This window comes from Idiotropiscis lumnitzeri, chromosome 17, assembly GCF_059441095.1.
Source record: "Idiotropiscis lumnitzeri isolate Australia: NSW breed Sydney's pygmy pipehorse chromosome 17, RoL_Ilum_1.0, whole genome shotgun sequence".
NCBI classification, from domain to species: domain Eukaryota; kingdom Metazoa; phylum Chordata; class Actinopteri; order Syngnathiformes; family Syngnathidae; genus Idiotropiscis; species Idiotropiscis lumnitzeri.
In genome coordinates, this window is record NC_142407.1 from 8,368,833 (window position 1) to 8,384,304 (window position 15,472).

The 15,472-nt window shown below is 40.7% G+C and overlaps 1 protein-coding gene across 1 annotated transcript; it reads right to left on the reverse strand.

Moving 5' to 3' along the window:
- Positions 1-152: 152 nt before the first annotated feature.
- Positions 153-13,871, reverse strand: LOC148320044 (uncharacterized). The gene is made up of 11 exons (XM_088279942.1): positions 13,458-13,871; positions 12,799-12,919; positions 12,231-12,326; positions 12,112-12,145; positions 9,258-11,056; positions 9,141-9,171; positions 6,477-8,245; positions 5,582-5,627; positions 3,673-5,477; positions 2,749-2,785; positions 153-2,349 (listed from the first exon to the last, which is right to left on the reverse strand). Exons 1-11 carry the CDS (start codon positions 13,550-13,552, stop codon positions 803-805), a joined length of 7,380 nt encoding a protein of 2,459 aa, XP_088136068.1. The 5' UTR covers positions 13,553-13,871; the 3' UTR covers positions 153-802.
- Positions 13,872-15,472: the final 1,601 nt, after the last annotated feature.

Below are 15,472 nucleotides of genomic sequence, written 5' to 3' on the forward strand. Positions count from 1 at the left end.
CAATTTGGGTGTAAACCTGGGAAAGTAACTGACATACAATATCGTATAAACTTTTTTTTTTTTTTAACTGAAGTGTGAAATAATGCAACTACAGTCTCACAGTGCCACCTTGTGTCTCAAGCACTAAATGGTCTTCTAGACAAACAACAAAATTGATATTTTTGGACACTTTTATTACTTTTTTGACAAATATATATGCTTTTCCTATCAAGGAGACATTCTTTAAAAGCTAGGTTTACAGCAAATACAGTTTTGCAATGTGACATAAAACATGGAAGGGGAAAAAAAAAAAAAAAAAAAAAATCAAGAAAACATTGATGTAACCATTTCAATGCGTGCACAAGTAAAAGGAAGAAGTGTTACATTTCATTATAAAATAACTTGTAAAAAGTGATACCGATGACAGCCTGGTCATTTCTGGTAATGAGAAAACTACTGTAGTTGCTGCAAATGCCAAATGGGACAATTTTCATGTTAACATATTAGGAAATATTTGTTTTGCATCAAGGCACACAAGCATTGATTAATCGTCAATGGATCATTGCTTTTTAATCCCCGCCACCCCAACCGCTCGCCACACCTTTATGTTGGTCCCATTGGACAGTACAACTGTACAAACTACAGGAAAAAAAATCAAATATATCCAAAAAAAAAAAACCAATTGGTTAACAGACTATCAACAAAAGGAGTATCAATTAAATCAATAATGTACACCGAAAGCTTGATTTCGGAACTCAAGAGTTCAACTGTTCTTGAGTACGGTGGCAGCACCATCTCGCTATGATGGGAAGACCTGCAGCGATTACAGAGGATGGAGCTCAGTGAGGCCTCGCTTTTCCTGCTGTATAAACTCTTGTAAGCTTCTCTTTCCCTGCTTGAAGTTGCTCTCCCTTCTTGAAAATGGCAAAATCACCTGGAGTCGCAGAAGAGTCTCAATATTACTAAAACTTCTTATCTGTGATGTCTTGAGGGTGTCGAGGACAGTCGTCGGAAGATAGCCTGCCATGGGGTCTAACCACTTCTCCTTCCACAACTTCATCTCATCTTGAAGCGAGGACTCATCTGGCAAGTCTTCCTTGTACAGGCGCAGCACAAGACTACCGAGAGTGCTGGTTTCTACTTTGGACATTGCGTAAGGCACAATCTCCATACACTTAAAGGTATCCATCACCTTTTCAGTGAAGAGGTTGTCAATTTCTGATATCGAGTGCTCGATGAATTTCAAACTTAGTGCATTTTTGTAAAACTCACTCAGAGGTTCTAGGAGAACTGAATGCAACAATGGGATGTGGAGTTTCGATGCGAGCGTGACAGCTTCCTCAAACCACGCGCTGTGATGCGTGTCAATATCGCTCATCAAATTCCTGAGAGACGCATTGAGATCGGGCAAACTGTCCACGGCGAGTAACATGTCTAAGGGCTTGCCCTGAAGAGACTGACTTAGCTTTTTGCTTTCGTGCAAGACGTGTCTCAGCACCACCAATGACAGGATGAACTCAAAGTTTCTGATTGAATCAAAGAAATGTGATGCCTGCTGCTGGTCCGATACACTTCCCTGATGTTTGAGCTCACTTAGGCAAAGCAAGACAGCTTCGATAATCTCTACCATCACCTCATGCATGTCGTGACTCTTCTCCCAATTCTTCATCAGCATGTCCCTCAGCTCATTCCCCTTTCCTTCATTGTGCTGAAATATATGGAGGATCATTCCCTCAAGTCTGTCCTGCCGTTCCGCATCCTGTGTAAGCCAATGTAATATTTGATCAATCTGTACTGTCCTATCAGCGGCGGCTTCTGTTGGAGAAGACTTTGCCAGCCACACGTTGAGGGACAAACCGTAGCTGACTGTTCTTACTGCCTGAGGGTATTTATTGGCTATTGCTAAGCTGACAGCTCTCATCTGAGTTCCAACCTTACCGACACTGTGCAAGGCCTGCCCCCGACAATATGCCATGTTTAGCCCCCATTTTTCAGAGAGTGTGGTCTCAATCGCCTCTAAGAGGACAGCGGAGTCTTCAACGAACGGGATGAAAGCCAGAGTTTCCTCACACTGGACATCCTCTTTGTTTAAGTACCTGATGCATAGTGGGACATAAACCTCACCGTCAATATCGACAGTTTGTTCGGTGATTATCGTGAAGAACTGAGAATCCCAGAGTTCCTTGATAATTTCTTCACGCAACAGCGGCTCATAAAAAGACACGGGCTGTCTTGGTCCTTCCGCCGTTTGCAGGACCACTTCAGTTTCGGTAGATTTCTCGTCTTCGGCTGCAAGCGTCTCAGATGCTTCAGTGGTAGCATTGGGTACTGTTGGTGACACCTGGTCCGACAACTCTTCTGGGGCACCTCCTGTTGAAAAATGCGACAATATTTAGTCACCGATCAAGGCTCACAAAAAGCATTTACAAGTTGTATTATTCAAAGACTTACAGTTGTGGTACCCGCAGTGGGTAGTGGGAAAACAGGTGCTAACAATAATCGATTATATATAACATCTTTGAAGTTTAGAGTTGAAGGAGACTTTTGCCGAATTTTCAGAAAACCGGTTCAAAGCAATGAATGCTACAAGGGGGTGGGGAGGGGGGTTTTAATGCTGTCAAATGAGTTTGATGGATTATATACTTTGAGATAACTTCTTTTGTGAATTGGTGCAGCATAAATAAAATTGAATAAGATAGAATGGAATAGTTACTAGACAGAAAATTGGAAGCACAGAAAAGATTCATGGGATCAAAGCAATGCACTCACCTCTGTCTAGATTTAGGCCTCGTAAAATATCCATCACCTAAAAAAAGCAAAACTTTGATCATGTAATGCTGATAGTGCAGAGTCAAAAGTACTTTGACTATTCTAAAACATGAAATTTCAGTGCTGAGAAAATATATTAGCCCACCCAGTGTGAGGCTTGTGCCATGGTTGCCCGCAATCAGGGGTCTCAATTTATGTGGGGGCCATTGTCTCATCTCGTTGGTATTGGCATGCACCTAAGCGCGTCTAGTTGAGTAATGACATTTGATTTCTTGAGCATCACAATTTCCTCTGTGCATTCAAGACATGTCGGGTGACCCCGCGTGCAAAAAAAAATAAATAAAAGTTTTAAGCTTCTCGGATGGTATCACCGGAAAAACATGGTGGAGGAGCAAAAGTTGTTATATTTGTATATTTAAATTTTATTTCCGATTTTGTGCATACCATTTTTTTAAAGGACATTTGAGAGCTATAATTTTAACACTGATGTTTTTTTTCTCACTGTTGTTTTAGCTTCAGGACTTAATATCCGCCCATCCCTAACCAGTCCGTTAACATTTAAACTATATCATATTATAATAGTATAATAACAACAATAATAATAATAATAATAATTATTAACTATGATAAATGATCCAAACATCTTCAAATATAGTGCTTTGCAGAAAAATTACCCCCGCCATTTTAATTAGATGTAGAATTTATGCTTCATTCATTTCTGACTTCTCAGAGCAGGTCAGTGAGCCATCTTAAATTTGGATAGTTTGATATTCGACATTCCTGTTCAAAATGGCAAAATGCTGATTTTGTAATGTGAATGTAAAAATCTGAAAGAAAGCAATTCATGATGCTGGTTGGTCTGTGAAAGAAATTGGAACAGGTGGTCTAACAGATTTGTTCAGCACTGCACATGGACTAACTTACCTGTGAAAGACAGGGACTGCTCTCTGGATCGACTTCGATACACTTGGCAATGACTTCGGGCAGCCTCTGCAGTGTTGTGTGGTGGGAGAGGAGCATCACACGAGCTGTCCTGTTACCTTTGCAGACGGTGTTCCTTAAAATATCCCTCATTGAATTCAAAGTGGACTTCATTAGGTCACATTCAATGCTGAGACTGGGCAGAACCGCTACGAGCCGAAGCAGTAAAATAATTGTTGGGTGGTTCTTACACTCGGGATGAACTAATGTTTCAGCAATGGACGTTGGGGGAGCAACATCCTGGTCTTTGTCTCTCCAGACTGCAGCCCATGCATTGATGTCCTGCTCAAGTGTATCGGGTTCTGGAAGATCGGACAGGTAGAAGTTAAAGGGTTTGTCTGTGGATTCGGGAAGAATGGGCTGCGGATTGCAGGATGGCAGTAGAGACAAGATCGACAGAGCCTTCAAGTGGCTGTCTGAGAAGCTGTACTTCATTTCCTCAATGAGACTTTTCAGGAGGGGGATACTCAGACTTTCCCTGTAGTAGATCTCTGGAGAATCGTAGCTGCTGGCCTCCTCACAGAAACAGATTTGATGAGGGGCTACTTTGGTAGCTAACCGATACGCCTGTTCAAACCAAGTGGCGTGTACCGTGCTGACATTTTCCAACATTTTGCTGAGAGTCTCTATGATGAGCGGGATCTTTTCCACTTCGCAAAGGATATCAGCAGGGTTCCCACAGCGGAAGACAGTGCTACAGTTGCGAAGAGGAGCGCAAGCATTCTTCAGGATCACAAGGGTGACTATGAAATCCACATTCTTCAGAGCAGCGGAGAGAACTTGAGCATGCATTGACATGGCACCTCTGGCATTCGAACAGACAGCATCGAGGCAACTGAGAACGCCCTCCAATGTGTCAGCAAGTATGTCAAAGAAGTCCTCTCTCTTCTTCCATCTTGAACAGCATGTCTCCGGAATTTCCTCCAAAGCCTCCCTTGGCATGTTCAACAGCCCGTCAACGGCCTGTGCCAACTGTTCTTCTAGACAAGGAGATTCGTCAAAGAATAGTAGCAAATCTTCGGTGATATCCAGCATTTTGGCCACGGAAGGGCATGGCACACTGCCAACCAGCCAATGGGCCAAGCCACAGGACTCACTTGGTGTTACCACACACAGTGGAAACTTCTGGAGCATGTCCAAAGACATTTTCTTCAGGCTTTGGTAACCTGAGCCCAGGTGCATGAATGCTTGTCCTCGGCAGTGCGCCATCGGCAAGCCCCAGGATTCGGTTAGAATTTCTGCAAGCTTACTTGCTTGTGTATCAACATCGCAGTTGTGGTCGTATGGCAAGTAACCCATCAGCTCTACTTTTGGGGCAGATTCTCGGACATACCTGACAAAAACAGGTAGGTGATTCTCATCAGCGATCTTTACAGGTTTGTCTGTGATAAGTGAGAAGAATGGAGATTCTTGTATCTCTTTCAGTATGACATCTCTGATTCCCTCTATGAGTAATGTCACAATTTCAGCTTCACTTATGGACTGAGCACATTTGTTGTCCTTTCTGAACCAGTGGCACATGTTGAGCTCCTGGGTGAAATACTCTTTTTCTTCATCGGAGAGCTCCGTGATACTGATATTCTTTTTCCCAAGGATTGCAGCCTGTCTGAATATCGTCACCAGACTTTGACGGTTGTCTCCAATTTGTCCATTTTCATCAATGGGCTTCATTTGCTGGTGTTCATCCTTCAAGTCGGGGCACAGCTGAATTTCAGGCTCATCAATTTCCAACTTGACAGACGTGGCCACTACATGACAAACAAAAACAGTGGGGAAAAAAATTATATACCATCGGAGGGCTATCAAGTTCACAGCAAAATCATTTCAGTTAACAAAAAAATAAATATCATACCTTCCATATTGTCAGTATTTCTGATTAAACTTTTGGCTTCCTTATCCTGTGGAAACATAAGCATTCATCAGATGTATTTAGAAGTCATTAACTCAAATACCAAAGCATGAGTCAATGCTTGCCCCACAGTTTTCATTTGAAAATGTTTTTTTTTTTTTAAATCCAGTAGACAGGAAAGCTTCTTCGTGTGACACCACATACTGTAAATGAAATTCAATTGATTTAAATGGAATCTCTAAATATAAAATGACTTCAGAAACATTATCTATAATTCCAAGTGTGTGCTTCATTGTCAGGTAAGATAAAAGAATTAATTTTATATTAAGATACAACAGAGAATGGGGATGAAAGAGTTTAGAATGTTGCAAAGTTTGATAATACAAGGTGCAATGTTTTCAGGGCGTACTAACATTTACATTAGTAATAAAGTAGTAATAAAGATCCGAGGTGGGCTGCGGCTGGGCGGTCCACTTATGTCATTTATATGAATCAATATTAGCCGTTTCTCTGGGTCTCCAACTAGCCATAGCACGTTAGAAGCCCTCTGCCGGGGATTCCTGACATGTGGTCTTTGCAGCATCTAAAACAGTGACTCTGTTTTTTTTTTAATTGAGACAGACAGGAATAACCATAATATTTCATAATGTTTCTAAACAATGAGACCCACATATATGGGCCTGTGTCGCCCATCTCTCTGCGCATCTTAGGCAATTAAATTGGTTGAATGCCTTGTTGTTGTCTCCAATTGTTATAAAGTTGATAAATGTGACAATTTTGGTAAAAAAAAAAAAATAACAGCGAAATAAAACTTTCATACCGTTTCGTTTCTACTGGAGAACCTGCTTGAGGAATAAACAATGAGAATGTAAAATTTGAATTTATTAAAAGCACTCACCAAACAGATGCCCTCCAGGGCTTGTGGAGTAACCTTCAAACACTGGCTCACCATGCGGTCAAGGTCCCTGTTGAAATCTGTGCCAACCTGAAGCACAGCCAAGCACAGCGAGCGGTCTTTGGGGTTTGTATTCCTCAGGTAGTCTTGGAACCTCTTGTGGCGCATGACAACGCCACAGTCCTCAAGGGCTGTGCTGGGTAGCACAGACATAATCCGAAGGAGTGCATTGATGTTGCCAAAGTACTGCATGAGCGGCAGACGCAGTGTTTGAAATATTGAATTGGGGATGGTCACGGAGGCAACTTTAGTCTTCCATGTTACTCTCCAACAGCAGAGTTCAGTGAAGAAGTTGTCAGCATCGGGAAGATCGCTGCTGTAGAGAGGCGGCTTGGATTTCAAGCTCTCAAACATGTAACTGACCGTAACCAAGCATGGGACCAGAGAGAGGAAATTAAGAGCTTCTTTGTGATCCTCCGAAAAATGATCCTTGACGGCATTGATGAGGTTATCGACTAGGGGCACACTTAAGCTGTCTTTATAAAAACCTACCGGCTTTATTAAGCTGTCCCTTGGCAAAGAGTTTTCAGGCATTTCGATCGGCACTCTTAGACTTTGTGCAATTGCGCTGGCTTCATCAAACCAATTCTGGTGGAACACTTTCAAATTTGTTTTTATTCTGTTCAAAGTAGCCACGATGCCAGTGATTTGACAAAGCTGGAATGCTGCATTGAAATGATCTCGCTGAAGACCCGCACTCAGCTCTCTGGTAAACGAAGAGGTATTCTTTATGATGACCATAGCAATAATGAAATCAAATTGCATTAGTTTGTTTAAGAGTTCCCCGGCTTGTTGAGAGACATCATTTTTCCACCTCTGTGGGTTGTTTTTTACTTTTTCCAGACATTCAACAAGGGGCTCTAGCATCTGCACAAACACCTCATACGAATCATGCATCTCTTGCCAATGGGAACAGTAGGTCCCCTGCAATTCCTGGACCCTTTCGTAGTTCTCACGAAGACCATAGGCAATGACATGATCAAGCTGTTTTTCTAGAGCAGTCCTGCTCCCAAAAAACATCACCACCTCCTCAAACGTATCCAGGGCTCTTTTAACAACAGGTACTGGGATAGATTTGGACCACCATGTGTTGAATGAGTAGCAAGAGCAATGTGTGCTGATGGCGAGAGGGTACTTCTCCTGTACTTTGCAAGCAAAAGCTTTTAGTTTGTAAGAAACGTCGCCAGAGCCAAGGTAGGCCTGTCCTCTGCAGTTATTCAAATCAAGACGCCACTCTTCCGTTACAATTTCCAAGAGGCGACGCACCATCGCGTCACAATCCAGATCGGCTTCCAGGAATCCCATCAACTCCAGCCGCATGACATCAAAACTGTCCACAAACCTAAGAAAGAGCGGAAGATAATCCTTTGCCTCGATCTTCACAACACGATCGATGAACAATGAGAAGAATGAACTCCCGGCTTCCATGAGAATTCCTTCCCTGACTGCATCTTCGCACACGGTGAGTACTTCTTTCATTTCAGACTTTGTAACATAGTCAACTTCTCCATCCTGCGCAGGAGAAACCTCACTTTGTTGCCAGCTTTGGCTGTTGTACGCGGCAGTCACTGTGGCTTGCAGAGCCGACTTCAAAGCTTCTCTATCCGTCTCAGCGCACTTCATCTCTACAAGACTCTCAGCATCCATCTCCATGTTGATTCGTTTTAATTCATCTTCAGTGTCTTTTTCAGTGTGGTTTCCTTGGCTAGCCACTGTGAGAAAAGATGATGACAAATTTTAGCCAATGGGGCAAATAGAAACATGCAGCGCTAATTGGGATGCCGATACTGTACGACTATATACGTACAAAGGGCGGGGCTGTGCTCCAATACAAACACTGAATGCCAATTTACCAGCCGGTTGCATGTAGAGGGGGGTGGAGCCATGTAGAGACGCTTTGAGGTAAAAAGGGAGGACTTTGTAAACCGACTTCAAATATGCTCTGCAAAATGGATGATTAATTCAACTGACCCAGCTATTACCCAGTCATGAAGCAGCGTCGGCTTCATGGGGAGTCCCGCCATTGGCTGCGGCAGATAAACCTTTTATTTCAGCCGGCAACAGCGGTAAAACAGAATCAAAACAAAATTAAATTAAAAAAAAACCTGAGTTGATCATGTGCATATACCTGTCAAAGTAGCGTACATGCGTCTGATGGTTATGCCAAGTGATGCTGTGGTCACACCGAACGCCAGCTGGGCGTTTCTAACTGTGACTTTCAATAAGTAGTAAATGCAGTTTGCGTGGACAGGCGCGGTTGTCCAAACTATTGTTTTTATACTTCCAGAGGTTGAAGTGGACAAAAGTAGTTGGAGGCGATCGGTCTCCGTTTTAGACAATAGAGCTGACAATGCGAGCAATATTACCTCGCTTGCCTCCTTGCTGAGACGTAGACGCTAAACCGGAAACAAATTAGTCAAGCTCCAAAAGGGGGCATGCCAATTAGTCGTAAAAAAAAAAAATCACTACTAAGTCTTTAAGGGGGGAGAATTTTAGTACCGATGTCATTTTTGAATGCAAACCTATTAAGTGCCAATTTTAACGTGAAACGTCCCCGTAAAAACAACAATGAAAAAAAAAAAAGTGCATAAATAATCTTAATCTTACCTTTAGAAGGCTTATCTTTAGTGTCTTCATCCTGTATAACAAATGTCACTGTTATGAAAACTGTTTCATCATTGGTCACAATAATTGTAATTTCAAAAATAAAAATAATTTACTCACAGTCTGTAACATCTGCAGTATGTCTGGATGCTTCTGGACATATGAATCCACCATTTGCTCAACATTGAAATGCACATCTTGGTTGACGTAAACATATGCCGAGCTACACTGTCTTTGGTCCTCCGGCGTGTCTTTCAGGTAGGCGTGGCATCGTTCCAATACCATGTGGTATTGCCCATAAACATCTGCCTCTGCATTTACACACGGCACAGTGCCGAGCACCCTCAACAAGCTCTGCACATTTGGGTAAAACCCGATATCTGGTATTTTCAGTGTAGCAAACACCGTGGTCGGCAGAATCCTGCGCTTGCTTGCATGCTTCCATTTCACTTCCCAACAACCAAGCTCTTCATAAAATGTGTCAGGTCTTGCCAGGTTGTTCAAATTGGCATCCGCTACTTTATCACGGCGAATGCTGAAATTGTGGTCAGCCATGTAGGATGGCACTAAAGAGAGCCATCTGAGAATCCTCACCATCTCTGTACTGAAAATCCGCTTGACTTCTGCAACAAGATACTGCAAGATGGGCCGTGCTAAGGTTTCTCTGTAAAAGTCTTCTAGCGGGGTGTCATTTGAATCGCCGTGGTCAATGTCAGGTTTGATGACTTCAACACCGAGCTTCTTGGCTCGGCTGACTGCATCTGAAAACCATTTTCTGTTGAATATGGCAATGTCCTGTTGGTATTTGTTTACCAGCTTTAAGGCATTTGAAATGGTGTACTGCAACGTACTGCTCATGCTAATGATTCCCCTGAGACTGGAGTTGAGTATGCTCACACAGCAGAGGGTGTTCTTGAGAACAACTAATGTCATGATGAAATTGAAATTCTTCAGAATTGGCTTGAGTTTGGCCATCTGTTCAGCTGCATTTTCATTCACCTTTGAAATCATTTCATTGATGCAGTTCAGGAAAGGCTCCAAGATATCCAACATAGTTTGGAAGGCATCAGTACCACACTCCCAATTCGCACTGATGATCGCCTTGATTCTATCCACTTCTCCCTTTATGTGGCCATATGTCATTTGGATTTTTCCTTCCAATCTTTTGTAGAGCTCAGGTGTGTTCCTGAGTAACGAGGCCACTTCTTCGACCGTGTCTACGATAGTTTGAATAGTTGGCACGGGCATGCAGCGAATAATCCATATGTTAAAAGCATATGGGTCACTTGGCGATAAAACAACTTGCGGAAATTCCAGTAATATTTTGCACGTGAGGTCTCGCATTGGCTGGCACATGCGTCCGCTAACTAGATATGAGAGTCCTCGGCAGTGCTCCATCCGTAACCCCCACTTGCTTCTTAACTCTGAGATAAGATGGTTGAAAAGATTGTCCGCATCCAAATCGCAAGGCAGGAAGCCAACCAGATGTTTTTGTGGGAACCCAGCCTCTGTGACAGAACGAATAAATATTGGGATCTGCTCCTTTCCTTCAATACTAGTCACATTTTGGAGGAGAATAGAGAAGAATCGGGCATGTCTCAGGCTGTTCTGGATCTCCTCACGCATTAAGCTCTCGCTAAATTGGAGGATTTCCTTCTTATCAATTTTCTCTACACAGATTTTCTTCAGAGAAAGCTGATCCCTTGCTCCACCAGTTGACTCATCTGTGTTGATGCTGCCACCATTGATGCTGAATCCAGTCAGAGCCAGAATTTCCTTGAAATAGGCCTTAAGAGTCTCTTTGCCTTTGTGGCCGCCGATAATCTCTTGAGCTGGGTCATCTGTCTGTTCAGGTGTTGCGATGTCATCACCAGAAACTTCTATTGTCATCTCAGTCACTTTTGTAGTTTCTATGTTTTCTAATAGAAAAGAGCACAACACCGAGTAAGAATTATTACTTTTTAAAATTACTGACAAAGGTTAATATAGTCTATATAAATCTTAGTTGCAGTACTGTTTCAATGTTACTAAATCCTTTCTTGACATACACACTCCTAAAGAATTAGACACCAATTGTTTTATGATCAAATTTGGGTTTGACAAATGATAAAAGATAACAGCTCCACTTGAATTTCCATGAACTGCACTTATATAACTACTGATAGATATAGACGTTTATAGAACATCCTGTACAAAACCGAGGGTGTACTGAAAAGGAAATCTTTATACACATATTGTTCATTATTACTACCATACCTGACTTATTGTGAATAAAATGTCAAATATTTTACCTGTTTGCAAACTACAAAAAAAGCAATCAGAATAATTAAATCGAGCAAAAAATACCGAACCAACAAATCCACTATTTATCAACGTAAATGCCATGAATTGTTATGATCTGGTTGAGTTTAAAATAGTGCAAATTATGTACAAAGTACATAATAACATGATCTGCCACAATACTCAGAAACTGTTCAAAATAAGAGAAAAATTCTATATATTACGGGGCACATGTCTGTATAAAAAAAAAAAATCCAAACCAAGAAAGAACATTAAGCAAAGGAGTATTTCTCTAAGAGGAGTTATTTTGTGGAAGAACATCAAAACTGACCTGAAATAAATTGAATAAATTCTTTACTTCTTCCTACTCCCTTTTGAACGTGTGATCTTCTGTTTTTCATTTTTTTTTAAATTTTTTACTTAAGACTTATTAATTTCTATACTCTGTTTATATGTTTAATCAATCAATCAAGTAATCAATCAATCAAAGAGAACAATAAATTTTTAACACTTTAGATTGGTCAATAATGTGTAAATCAATCCGTGGATTAACCGACTGTCTGAATTTTATTTGGCTAAATATCAAAATCAGCATCATTCAAAAAATAAATAAATAAAATGAAAATAAAATATCCAAATCGGTGGGATCTTAGTTATGATTTAAATATTTTGTTTTACATGCACTGGATTTTACCTTTCGTCTTCTTCACAGTGGGTTCCTCTTCCACCTGTATTAATAATAATAAAAGTTAAATTTATTCTGTTAATATTTGATTAGAAATTTCAAGAGACGTTTGTTGGTGACACACTTACAGGGCCTCCGGCACGTTTCCTGTTACACGATTCATTATTGGTGGGTACAGCAAAGTCAAATATTGTTGGAACAGCATCGTCGTTCAAGAGACTTTTCTGGAAATGAAGAAAAACAACATTGACTCTTGCTTTGACTTAAAATTCTAAGTTCTTCTTTTGGTCTAAAACAAACTTTTTTTGTTAACTCAATAAAAAGAATTCACAAATTTTAGAAAACATTCATTGGACTATAATTATATGTGACTATTATTTGCCAATGAAAATGATTCATGAAACTATTTAACGAAATAATTAGCTCAACAATAAGTAGAGCCTTTGTATAATTAACAAACAAGTGTTTAGTGTTCGTTTATAATTTGCACAAGCTCAAACTGTTTCGAACGCAACTCCCACAAGCCCCAAGGCCTGCCCCAAAAATCAAGCAGTGAGGGAAAAATAATGCAGCACAAACTACACTGGAAATGCCAAGTTTGACAGGAAAATAAAAAAATGCTAAAAAAATTATGAAAATGTGTATGGAAAACAAGAATAATATGCAAAATGACTGGCTAAAATATTTTTTTCTTACCTGATTAGTTATCAAAGAGGGCTCGAAATGCTTTGCACAAAGTTTGTAGAGTTTATGCAGCTCCTCTGGAGGTTGTGACGCCAAATCTTGGCGACAACAGTTTGTCAACCATTTTTGGCAGCTAAAAATAGAGGGGAAACAGTCAGAAATGTGTCCTTTCTGTTTCTGAAATCTGTTCAAAGTGTACTGAAAAGAAATAACACTTAACCGTTGATGAATTTGTGAATGTTTTCAGAGGAAAAGAGAAATTAATTAATTAATTAATTGACATAACATTTTTTTTGTTGTTGTAATGAGTTAATCCCACTACGTTACCGCGCTGAACCGGTAGGCGTCGCTTACAAATTGGGGTTTGCAATTTGCAGAACAAAAGTTTCCAACTACGCTCTCTTTTCATTTGATCAAAACGTCGAACAGTTCATAATAACACCACGACCACCGCTGCAATCAATTACCCATTCAGAACGAATGCGTTTACTTTATTTTACCGCGACTTCTTTAAGGAGTGTGGTGAGTCTGCGCCATTTTCAACAGAGTTGTGTCACTGTTAGCCAACATGATGTTGAGCTAACGACAATGCTAAAGGCAGATGGCTAACATATTTCTATTGCATGCTCGCTATCTCACGTGCGTCCCACTCTACCACGGAAAGGCCTTACCACTCCGGATCCAAGGGAAAGCTGAAAAGTGGGATGCTGCTATCGGCTCCCTCTTGCTGGTAGTCACAGTTGGCTGCAGCACAGCAGTCAGTCATTTTGGAACGCTATGTAGCTTGCTAACTAGCCAGTTAGCTAGCTTAGCTGGGTAGTCCAGTGAGAGCGAAACCAACACAAGAGTCTACGGACTCATGCCGCGGCGAAACGTTTCCCAGCAACAGTCTATTTGAACACTATTCTAGTTAAAAGTATTTTAACGGGCTATAACTCGACTAGTTCCATTCTTGAAAAAGTTGATGCTGCGCGGTGTTCCAAGAGTCGCGGAGAACGTGATATGAACCAGGAACTCGACACTGCAGTGAAACATGTTGTCCAGCAGAGGGCACAATAGGCTTCATTGGCTGTATTCTCGCGTCTGGGTAATGCAACGACGCCGAACCACTTGCTTGTCCCCCATTTTATCTACATGTTGCTGGCGTCCGGCCCAAACCTCCGGTCTCAATTTGATTAATTTAATTTTCTTAAAAAGATCTATACCATTACTCAGTCCATACGTGTGGATGTTTTTCTTTCTTTTTACAAATTATAGTTATTTTTCTCCCATTAACGAGTAAACATAGATTATTTTGTGCTGCTTTCAACACTATACACTATAGCAATCAGGTTATGTTAATAACTGTAATAATATAACAAAATATGGAATGTGATATATTTATGAATCAAGGTTTAGGTTCAGCAACAGGTGGGTTTTTTTTCTTAAACAAGCTGTTAATTACAATCCAACAATAAATCCATAGATGAAATTCAAAAGCCAAAAATGAAAAGCTTTCAAAAAGCTTATGTGCTAGAAAAAAAGTAAAGGCATTTTTAAATCAGCTTCAAAAATACATTTAGGGCAGTCCTTATCAAATGCTTGGGGGCAAGATTTGATGCAGGCTGAATTGTGACCTCAGGGAATTATTATAATTATTTTTTTTGCCATAATAGAATTGTAATTGCACATCCACGACAGTAGGTGGCGGTACCCTCAATGTCAACATGTCTATCTGACATTTAGAATTTTAAAAATTTTATTCATAATAACATACAATAACATTAAAAGTAATTTGAGCCTATTTCAGATGTCTGTATCAAAGTAGCAGCCCTTCGCATTAATCAGTATGCAAGTAGCAGCCCCGCTAGTCGAAACACCTCATTCTGATTAAATATTGTTTTTGAGGAATATGAATCGAACACTAAAATCCATTCACTTTATACTGCTCCTGCGGCGGCCATTTTGCTACTTGCTGTCAACTGAAAATGACAGTTGTTGAAGGCTCAGGTAACAACCAATCAAGGTTCAGCTTCAGAAAACAGGTGAGCTGCGATTGGTCGCGACCTGAGCCCTGAGCAACTGCGATGTGATTTTCAGTCGAAAGAGACAAAATGGCCACCCCCAGAGATGTCTAAAAACTGATGGATTTTGCTGCCTAACTCATATTCCACAAACACAATATTTATCAGAATGTCATGTCTAGAAGGCATATTATTGCAAACATTTTTGGGGGGTTGACTTCCCCTTTATATTGTGGTTTGAAGGAACATTCAAGAACAACCAGTTGAAAGTGCTGATAATCGCTTATTGTGCTCTCCCTACTAAAAGCCCACTCTAGAAAATACTGTAGAACCAAGACTGATACAGACTCAGAAGATAGTAAAAAGACATTTTTATTACAGAATGTAGTTGTCACAACATAAGAAAACAAATTCATTTTTACACAATTAGTGTGTATTATGACTAACTGATGGGAATTCATTTTGAATAATTCAAATCTTGAATGACATTTACAAGAAGCTTCTGTCAAAACTGTCTTCCTAACGTCCATCCATCCATTATCCGATCTGCGTCTCCTCAACGAGCGTCGCAGGGCACACGTTGACGAACAACCATCCGTGCTCGCAATCACAACTTGGGACAATTTAGCGCATTCAATCAAGCTACCATGCATGTTTTTGGAATGTACACGGGAAAAAACCCA

Excerpts from the sequence above, each read along its gene's own strand:
- LOC148320044 (XM_088279942.1), bottom strand. The coding sequence starts at position 13,552 with ATGACTGACTGCTGTGCTGCAGCCAACTGTGACTACCAGCAAGAGGGA. Across the intron at positions 9,172-9,257 it reads TACTGCAGATGTTACAGACT|GATGAAGACACTAAAGATAA; the intron begins GTGAGTAAATTA and ends TTTGTTATACAG. Across the intron at positions 5,628-6,476 it reads CCCTGGAGGGCATCTGTTTG|GATAAGGAAGCCAAAAGTTT; the intron begins GTGAGTGCTTTT and ends ATGTTTCCACAG.